The 10,589-nt window shown below is 35.5% G+C and overlaps 2 protein-coding genes across 2 annotated transcripts; both read right to left on the minus strand.

The window, feature by feature from the left end:
• Positions 1–2,619: 2,619 nt before the first annotated feature.
• On the minus strand, positions 2,620–4,420 carry LOC113050983 (B-cell receptor CD22-like). The gene is made up of 7 exons (XM_026214565.1): positions 4,099–4,420; positions 3,686–3,934; positions 3,333–3,596; positions 3,149–3,248; positions 3,011–3,068; positions 2,854–2,925; positions 2,620–2,768 (listed from the first exon to the last, which is right to left on the minus strand). The coding sequence occupies exons 1-7, from the start codon at positions 4,397–4,399 to the stop codon at positions 2,697–2,699; spliced, it is 1,116 nt and encodes a 371-aa protein (XP_026070350.1). The 5' UTR covers positions 4,400–4,420; the 3' UTR covers positions 2,620–2,696.
• Positions 4,421–5,617: 1,197 nt separating this feature from the next.
• On the minus strand, positions 5,618–10,532 carry LOC113050923 (B-cell receptor CD22-like). Its single transcript, XM_026214430.1, has 10 exons — positions 10,356–10,532; positions 10,029–10,173; positions 8,045–8,088; positions 7,386–7,730; positions 7,053–7,301; positions 6,700–6,963; positions 6,516–6,615; positions 6,378–6,435; positions 6,221–6,292; positions 5,618–6,135 (listed from the first exon to the last, which is right to left on the minus strand). Exons 2-10 carry the CDS (start codon positions 10,055–10,057, stop codon positions 6,061–6,063), a joined length of 1,236 nt encoding a protein of 411 aa, XP_026070215.1. The 5' UTR covers positions 10,058–10,173; positions 10,356–10,532; the 3' UTR covers positions 5,618–6,060.
• Positions 10,533–10,589: the final 57 nt, after the last annotated feature.

Raw genomic sequence — 10,589 nt, forward strand, 5'->3', positions numbered from 1 at the left:
TCCAAACGAGTCATTCGTTCTAGTTTTTTAAAGTGATTTCTGTTAAATAAAATATTACAGACACACTCCTGGCATCTGGCAGCAGTGATTAGTTACACTACTAGTTACATTACTTACATTAAGTTGTAATTGTGTATCATCACTATAACATTTTTATAAAATGTTAATAACAATATATTTCTGCCTTATCATTTGAACAAAATCTACATTGGTTCGCAGTCAGAAGTTTTTACAAACACTCAATTCTGATTGATATTGACTTCTAAGTAAAAATTTTATATTAATTTACATTGCTTGTGGCTATATTTATACCCCAATATTTCATAAAGTATTTAACCAAAATAAATCAAGTAATAAGATTTTTAATTATAGTAATATAATTTATATCAGAAACAAAAGGGATGTGCGTGTTTCTTTTTAGTCAGTTTAATATCAAATGACTGTTACAACAACAATTGCATTATACAAAAGATACATTCTTTACAGAGTTATACAAGAGGAATTCCCTCAAGAGTCGACCCGCCACAGGCTTTTCTCATACAGTTCTGTTCAGCAGTCACTGAATCTGTCCTGTGCAACGCTGTCACAGGGACATCACTCTGAAAGTTGGAGATGATTTTTTGGGGAACCTCAGAATGTACATGCCTCCATCATCTCAAGCCTCGGTGATGTCATTATAATGTTTCCAATGTGACAGAAAGAACGTTCTTCCTTAGTTTTATGCAGTATTTTGCCAATGTTTTACTGAGAATATTATCTGTTACCTCAAAAACATCCTCAAAATGATGTAAACACATCACATGTTTTATAGAGAATAAAAAAAGGATTCGGTCATCTCAGACCTCAAGGATATCTTTATAACGTTTACCTAATGTGGCTGGGAGTATGTTCTTCATTAGTTCTCATGAAACAGTGTGCCATCGTTTTATTAAGAATATTGTATCATCTGTTGCCTAAACAACATCTTCAAAACATCCTCAAAATGATGCAATTAAAATGTAATAGTTTTGTTAATCACATTGTGAGTATGTTTTATTGAGAGAAAAAAAAAACATTCCGTCATCTCCTTCCTCAATTTTGTTCTTATAGCGTTTTCGTAATGTGTCTGAGAAAATATTTTTCATTTGTTACTATGCAATATTATGCCAATATATTATTAAGGATATTGTACAATCTGTTACCTAAACGACATCCTCAAAATGATAGAGTTAAAATGTTTTAGTTTTATTAATGCATCACATTTTGAGAACATTTTATCTAAAACATTATTAAATAAATAAATAAACAAAAACATTTCGGTATCTCGTACCTCAACGACATCCTTACAATGTTTTCCTAATGTGGCTATATGATAATGTTCTTCATAAGTTATCATGAAACATTGTGTCAATGTTTCATTAAGAATATTGTACAGTATGCTACCTCAAAAACATTCCCAAAACTTCCTTGAAATGTTACAATTAAAATGTGATATCTTTTTTTTTTATTTAACAATATAGGAATGTTATTTGAAATGAAAAACTATTCTTAAACCGTTCTATAAACATTGTATTCAAATGTTTTCTTTAAAGCATAAACCACACATGTACAGAAGATGTTCCCTGTGAGCTTTTAAACTTCTTGTGAAAATAAACAGTGTCATTTGGTTTTGCATAATTTTAATAAAGTGATAAAGACCTGGGAAAAAAGGTTTGTCATGTGCTACTTTTTATTGGTACAATTTTGAACTGATAATTTTTACATTGACAAAATACAGCTAACATTAAATATACATGCACCTAATCACTTTTACAAATATATATGGTAAAACGAATAATATAAATACTATGAAAGTATTGTCTATAATAAATTGAAATAAATGATTTAATATGACATAGTTTGTGATGTTATTTATTGTGTTTCGCTCCTTATAATGTTCTGGCACTCTCAGTTGATCAATAAGATCACAGCGCATCTCAACTCTCACAAAAATGCATTCTGTAGCAACACCGCTCTCCATGAGAACACAAATCCATTGAGTTCTTGGAATTGAGAAACAGCTTGGGCTGCGTTCTACTCCACTTTTAGACATGCACTCACAAATGTCTCTGGGCACATGCTCTCGAAGGAATCCCCGCTGCTATTTTGAAGTGCAGACAACTTCATCAAGTGGACGATGGGCTGCGTTCCAAGTTCACTTTTAGACACGCACTTGCAAACTTCCCTAAGCACTTCCCCTGGAGGAATCCCTGACGCCATCTTGAAGCTCATTACAATCTGTGAAGTGGACGAGAGAAGTTTGCATTCATATGCATTTATATAGTCTGCTTTATATGCACACTTCAGGCCGCTCCATAGACCACAGTGCAACACGACTATGACGTCACAGCAGATTGTGTTTAATTTATCCCCAACCCAAATCATTTTTTATTTTTTTACATTTATAACAGCCCTAGCATACCTATATATACCTATAGAACGCTGCACAAAAAAAAAAATAATAATAATAATAATTGTAAGTGGAAAAATTTAAACAATAACCCAACACCAGAGCAGATTCTAGGTGATCACAGCAGCACAAGTTAAGGAGAGTGAATTACTGTTCATTTTCAAACAGCAAATCTTTAAAAATGAGGGCCAAGTGAACTGTTAAATTAAATGAAGATGTCAAATTAAAACTGTCCAATTAAATCAGAAAAAATAACTAATTCTCATTATTAAACAATGTCTTCATACGCAGCCTCCTGAGCTTCAGGGTCGTCTGTGTTTTCACTGGATCTCTTCATGTTCTGGAGAAGAAGTGAACATATTCATCACTAATAAGATCTGATGTTAAACATCCACATGATGAACATTAACAGCAGAGTAACTCACGTCCAGTGTGTCGTATTCAGAAGATCTGGACTTGGGGTCAAGGGTCATGTAGGTGTCCTCAGGAGCCCCCGGCTGATGACACACAATGATGAGAGATTAATTCTCCCTCCAGAACTGACAGACACAGATGAGAAGAGACATGAGGAGATCTACACACCGTCTTACTGTGTGCTGATCCTCTGGGGTTTTGCTCTTCTGATGGAGTCGCTCGTTTCCTGAGAGAGGAGAAGAAATGAACATCAACACAAACTGACTCTGAATCTTTCTAACAGTTCAGACACAGAGTCTCCTTCACCTTCTGATCAAGAGCCCGATGAAGACCATCAGAATCACAGCCATCAGGACAACAGCTGCAGAGATCCCCCCCGAGACCCCGATCAGAGATGAGCGGCTTTCTTCAGCCGTGCAGATCAGAGGAAGAAAAACTATTACTCTTCATACTCAGACGACGAGCTGAGATCAACAGAGATGTTTCTCACCTTCAACAGTGACTGAAACAGAGTCTGATCTCTGAGATCCATGTTGATTCTGAGCCTCACAAGAGTAGCGTCCGCTGTGACTGGAGCTAAAGCTGGAGATGATGAAACTCTGTCCAGATCCAACAGATGAGCTTTGGTTCTCCTTAAACCATCTGAAGATGAGAGCAGGAGGGTTTGAGTCACTGCTGCAGATCAGAGTCACTGAATCTCCCTCCACTATTACACCAGACGGACTGATGGACACTGAGACGCTCTTTGGAGGATCTGAAAAATATAAAAATACTTCTGCCAGTCCTTCATTTGATGAGTCTGAACTGAATGTTGTCTGATATGAAGCTCAAGTCTTGACGTACATCTGACGCTGAGAGTGACGGCAGGAGACGACAGATGTTTCTGATCTCTCGGTGCACAGCTGTAGTTTCCCGTATCATCTCTGCTGACCGACGACAGCAACAGCTGATCCGAGACGATCGAGTCTGATAAACGCTTGCCATTTTTATACCAGGTGAAGTTTGTTTTATCTGAGAGGTCACAGGTGGTCTTACAAAATAATACAGGTGATGCTCCCTCAATGATCTCTGCAGGAATCTCCACTCTGAGATCTGAATCATGGAGGAAAAAAAAAAAATATATATATATATATATATATATATATATATATATATATATATATATATATATATATATATATATATATATATATATATATATACATGTATATCATAGAACAGAGTAAAATCTGTAAGTGAAATAGTTTTGACTGTACCTGTCACTTTGAGCTCAGGCCCAGGATGAAACAGATATCTTTGTTTTTCTACATTCGTCAGGATTCTGAGGCAGTACATTCCTTCATCTGTGTGTGTCACATTACTGAGTTTGAGAAAGAACAATCCTTCTGTATTCTGGAAGAACTTAACTCTGTCTCTGTAATGTGTGTGATTCAACACATTGATAGATTCACCACTAACATTTATGGTCAAAAACCTCTGTGTCACAGTGAGATTTTCTGGGTGTTTAAAAGTGCCTGATAAATGTATTGTTGAACCCTTAAGAGTACATTTCTTCATACTGGAGTATTTAACATGCCAACCCTGCCTGCAAATCACTGGAAAATATAAAACAAGAAAACATAGATTTTGAAATGTATTTCATTCTCTGTTGTGTCACATTCAACTTACAGTAAACAGCCAAAAGATTAAAAAAAACAAGATCAACATATCAGTCAGGAATATTTTGTGTGTTTAGTAACAATAACCTTAAATAAAACAAGCTTTAGGTTCAGACTCACCTGGAATCACAAGCAGAGAAATCAGAGAGAAAAGATGAAACATTCTGAAAGATGAAATTACACAGATATAAGACTGAAGTGTCTTTGCATGGTCTCAGACAGATACATACGATGGCCTACTGTTTATTTTCACAACAGCAATCAGTCAGTCTGTACTGAAACTGCGGGTTAATCCATTTTAATAATATAAAGAACTGTACTACCTTGTCTTCAAATGTCTACGAGACTTCAGGCTTGCTTTATCCTTCACTTTCTCTCTTCATTTCCTCTGTGAGAGTGAAAAATGCTCCTGCTCAAACCACGCAACACTAAAGCAGATTCTACGCAAACACGAGCTATGTGAGATTTTTCCTCTAATGAAAGAACACTGAAATACTACTGAATCACAGCTGTGCCACCCACTGATGAACACCACACTTCTGTGCCACCCTCTGTCGCTTCCCTTTTTCTTTCCATGTTAGTACTGCTGTTGCAAAAGTTGTGTGCAGCATGCAACACGTTCAGTGACAAGCATCTGTGAAAATTAGTTTGTAAAAGACTTCTTGATTACATATTGAACACCGCTTCAATAAATAACTCTAGACATGCCAAATTAACGCGGAGTGAAATGCAAACAAATGAATTGTGGATAACTGTATTTATTGCATTTTTTAAATTTATTTATGCATTGCACCTTCCTTCTGTTCAAACAGGTTTATTGACTTCAAGGAGACTCTGAGGAGAGTTGATGAGTGAGTGATCAGCACCACGGACAGCGCCGCTCCTCACACCTCTGCAGCTCATCGACCTGACCATACATCTACAGAACAGTGCGTGTGACTGAAGAAATCTAGATTCCCTGTTTTTCTGTTTAAAATAATAGTATTGGTAGCCTACATATTTGTGTTAATCACTGGTAAAAAAAAAAAAAAAAAAGAGAGAGAGGAAAACATGTTAAAAAAACAAAACAAACGACATATTAAAATATTTTATTGTCTAAAACAATAACATTCTAAAAACTCCAAGTCAAGTAAAAAACTAAACTAAGCCAAGTTAAAGATAAAATGCAGGTAAAGTCACAATTAAGATGCCAAAATCCAAGCAGTCCGCAGTTAAAAATGCAAACACTGTGCATTTATCAAAGCAACGCAAAAAGTAAATAAAATAAAATAAGGCTTTGGTGTTTGGAGCCACCATAATTACAACAATTTAACACCACCTCATCATGACAAATCATATTTTGAAAATATGAAAATATTTCTTTTAATTTCTGACTATCTACTGTAACTTTCTAACCTGTAAAATCAGCTTATTCTGAACTTCTACAAGTTTGCAAAATCACACAGATTACAAGAAATGAGGGAAAATTGTGTTTTTAGAAGCACAAAAGCAAATAACAACATATTTAATTCTAAAATTAGAAAATTAATTATTTAAAAAAAATGTCAAATTGTGGATTAATCATTTGTCAGAGTTATAATATGTAGGATCCTGAGCTTCGGGGTCGTCTGTGTTTTCACTGGATCTCTTCATGTTCTGGAGAAGAAGTGAACATATTCATCACTAATAAGATCTGATGTTAAACATCCAGATGATGAACAGTAACAGCAGAGTAACTCACGTCCAGTGTGTCGTATTCAGAAGATCTGGACTTGGGGTCAAGGGTCATGTAGGTGTCCTCAGGAGCCCCCGGCTGATGACACACAATGATGAGAGATTAATTCTCCCTCCAGAACTGACAGACACAGATGAGAAGAGACATGAGGAGATCTACACACCGTCTTACTGTGTGCTGATCCTCTGGGGTTTTGCTCTTCTGATGGAGTCGCTCGTTTCCTGAGAGAGGAGAAGAAATGAACATCAACACAAACTGACTCTGAATCTTTCTAACAGTTCAGACACAGAGTCTCCTTCACCTTCTGATCAAGAGCCCGATGAAGACCATCAGAATCACAGCCATCAGGACAACAGCTGCAGAGATCCCCCCCGAGACCCCGATCAGAGATGAGCGGCTTTCTTCAGCCGTGCAGATCAGAGGAAGAAAAACTATTACTCTTCATACTCAGACGACGAGCTGAGATCAACAGAGATGTTTCTCACCTTCAACAGCGACTGAAACAGAGTCTGATCTCTGAGATCCATGTTGATTCTGAGCCTCACAAGAGTAGCGTCCGCTGTGACTGGAGTTAAAGCTGGAGATGATGAGACTCTGTCCAGATCCAACAGATGAGCTTTGGTTCTCCTTAAACCATCTGAAGATGAGAGCAGGAGGGTTTGAGTCACTGCTGCAGCTCAGAGTCACTGAATCTCCCTCCACTATTTCACCAGACGGACTGATGGACACTGAGACGCTCTTTGGAGGATCTGAAAAATATAAAAATACTTCTGACAGTTCTTCATTTGATCAATCTGAACTGAATGTTGTCTGATATGAAGCTCAAGTCTTGATGTACATCTGACGCTGAGAGTGACGGCAGGAGACGACAGATGTTTCTGATCTCTCGGTGCACAGCTGTAGTTTCCCGTATCATCTCTGCTGACCGACGACAGCAACAGCTGATCCGAGACGATCGAGTCTGATAAACGCTTGCCATTTTTATACCAGGTGAAGTTTGTTTTATCTGAGAGGTAACAGGTGGTCTTACAAAATAATACAGGTGATGCTCCCTCAATGATCTCTGCAGGAATCTCCACTCTGAGATCTGAAATCAAGGAGAAAACATGATTCATGATTCATATGAAAGAACAGAGTCTAATCTGTGAGTGTAATATTAGTTTGACTGTACCTGTCACTTTGAGCTCAGGCCCAGGATAACCCAGATAATTTTGATCTCCTACACCTGTCACGATTCTGAGGCAGTACATTCCTTCATCTGTGTGTGTCACATTACTGAGTTTGAGAAAGAACATTCTGTTTTCTTTATTCTGGAAGTACTGAACTCTGTCTATGTAATCTGTATGATTCATCAGATTGATACTCTTGCCTTTATATGGGTTTACAGTCCAGAATATCTCTGTCACTGTGAGATGATTTGGGTGTTTATAAGAGCCTAATAAAGTTATTGTTGAACCCTTTAGAGCACATTTTGTCGTACTGGAGTAATTAACCTCCCATCCCTTGCTGCAGATCACTGGGAAATATAAAACAGGAAAATACAGATTAAATGCATATTAATCTCTTAAAAGGAGAGTATATTTGTGTTTTTATTTCCAATCAACTTCTGAAGTACCCATACTGTCTGTCTCTCTGATTGCTTTGATTGCCTTTATATATTGTTTGTTAAACTCAGAAATTTTACCCTTCAGTTTTACTTTCAATTTATTATAAGCATCCAAACACAAAATAAAACGAGTAGCATATAAACTGGGCATTGTGGACATGTTTGTAACAGTCTCATCTCCTGAGCAAAACAACTTAAAACAAAATAATTTGTGACAGACTCACCAGGAATCAGAAGCAGAGAAACCAGAGAGAAAAGACAAAACATTCTGAAAAACATTGAGAAAATGATTAAAGTTTCAAATATATGAGATTGAAGTCTATGGTTTCAGACAAATGCATTCTGATCATTTAGTAACCAATCAATCAGTTTATATTTGATGCAGAGAGCCAGGAAGACAAAGAGTGATAAAGAAAGAGTATTTTTATTTAGTAACATGCTGGATACAAGACACAAATTCTAGATTAAATTTGAAAGAAATGCAGCCAACTTTTATAATAAACAAGTAAATGAATATATCATAGTGTAAATAGTATAATCTATCTTCAATAATCTGAGTGTAACAAATCTCTGAGCATATCATGTTAGATGCGAGATAAAGGAAAAGAAACAGAGGTGCTGAGGGATCCCTTAAGTACGGTGTCTGTGAGAGGACATGATCGGTTCACTTTGTTTTGTCGTGGCCACATGATCATTTTGTCGAGGTAATGACATCCTCATGCTGTGGCCTCCAGATGTAATGTTGAGGAAACTGTCACGAGCTTAATGCGTAAACAAACCTGCGTGACCATAGCAACCCGGGATTATCAGAGATGGATTCATTCATATTTTATTTTGACTTACAAAATTATTATATTATTTATTATAGAAAATATTTCATTATTCAATCATGTGATATTTAATTTGTCCTGAAAGCTTAAAAACATATTTCATATTTCATATTGGTTATTTGTTAAAATGATTTGTATTGGATGTAAACATGATTAATATGTGAACATGACTTATGTGCAAATTATTTGTGAAACTACATAGAAGCATGTAGTATTTCTTCTGTTTATTCTGTAGTTTTCACAGTGTTCATGTGTTGCATGGTGCTCATTGAGAGGAAGAAATAAACTAATATCAGAGGGGCCACTACAAAGTTTATCATGAATAAATAATAAATTGAATGAATAACTGTTATAATAATGAATGAATGAATGAATAGATTAATAGAAACACAATATGCTCATTTATCATCAGGTCTTGTCAAAACTTTATAGGCATAATTGTCAGATGATTACCTTATTGTGTTTTCATTTACAAATGAAACTTTCTGATGGGGCGCTGTTTGTAAAATAAAATGTGTAAGAAAAACTGGTCAGATTTAACTACAAAACAAATACATTTGTGCAAGATTTACTAAAAAAAATTGCTTTATGCAATATTTTTACTATTTAAAAAATATTTGTAATAATTAAATTTAATATCTATTTTTAATTTTTTTACTATATGACTATATTACAATAAATTATTAAAGGTAAATCTAAATGTTTTATCTAAATCTTCATTTTAAATCTAAATGTAAATGCTAAGTCCAAATCATAAATGTTAATCTTATATCTAAATGTTATTGCTAAATATTTAAAAGTGTAGCTAAATATTTAGAGAAAAAAATAATAATTTTTTTTTTCATTATTATTTCGTGGCCACAACAAAACTAAGTGAACCGACCATGTCCTCTCACAGAGCAGAAGAGCACCCTCATAGAAACATAACAATCTTTATTTATTTACTCTTATTGTAAAATGTTGTTACACATCTTGCCATCAGATAGTGTGAATCTAAATGTCATAGACACTTTGTGACCAGTTTGACATGACTAGCAGACTACACCAAAAAGATTGCAACTGTGGTTTTCCACCCTCTGAACGAAAATAGCAAGTATTAGCATTTCTCAGTTCTGCGGACCTTGTTTGTGCAGCTCTTACAGCGGCGAGACTAAAGTACACTCAGTGAACTATACTTCACTTTCTAAGAAAACTCTTTAAGCACATTGTTCAGACAAGACAGTGAATCACAAAAACAAGTATTATAACTCACACTACTGATATGAAGAACCTTTAATGCTAAAGAGTCATCACCAAATGATAAAGGCAAATACAATAAATTAAAAAAAGAAATAGGAAATAATTTGACTAATACGAAATAACTCATCAGCTGTCTTACCTTGATTCACTGTAACCTGCAGGGCTCATATTTATAATAATAGCTGATCAAACTGGACAGTGGGAAACTTTGTCTCGATGTTGTCATTTCCTGTCTGTATTTCCTCTGTGTGAGTGAAAGATGCGCCTCCTCCAGTCACATGACACTAATGTAGATTCAACATAAATATACGCTATATGTGAACTTCTTGAATGACACACAAGCACCTTGTTTTCAAGATGGCGTGTCAAGACAAAAGAGAACAGAAAATGCATAGAGAGCACATAATAGACCTTTTTCTAATGAGAGAGCACTGAAATACTACTGAAATATATACTAAATACTCACATCCACTGATGAACACAACACTTCTGAATGTCGTTGTGATGCTTCCTCTTTTTTATATATTTTAGTGCTGCTGTTAAAAAAGTTGTGAGCATCATGCAACTTCTTCAGTGACAAGCATCTGTGAGTAAAAATTTCCATCAGATATCTTGAGTAAATACTCATCAACACAACCTCAAACTACAAAACCACTCCAGAAATGCAACATAAATACAAAGTCAAATTCAGATTAACAAA

The sequence above is a fragment of the Carassius auratus genome, chromosome 1 (genome assembly GCF_003368295.1).
Source record: "Carassius auratus strain Wakin chromosome 1, ASM336829v1, whole genome shotgun sequence".
NCBI classification, from domain to species: domain Eukaryota; kingdom Metazoa; phylum Chordata; class Actinopteri; order Cypriniformes; family Cyprinidae; genus Carassius; species Carassius auratus.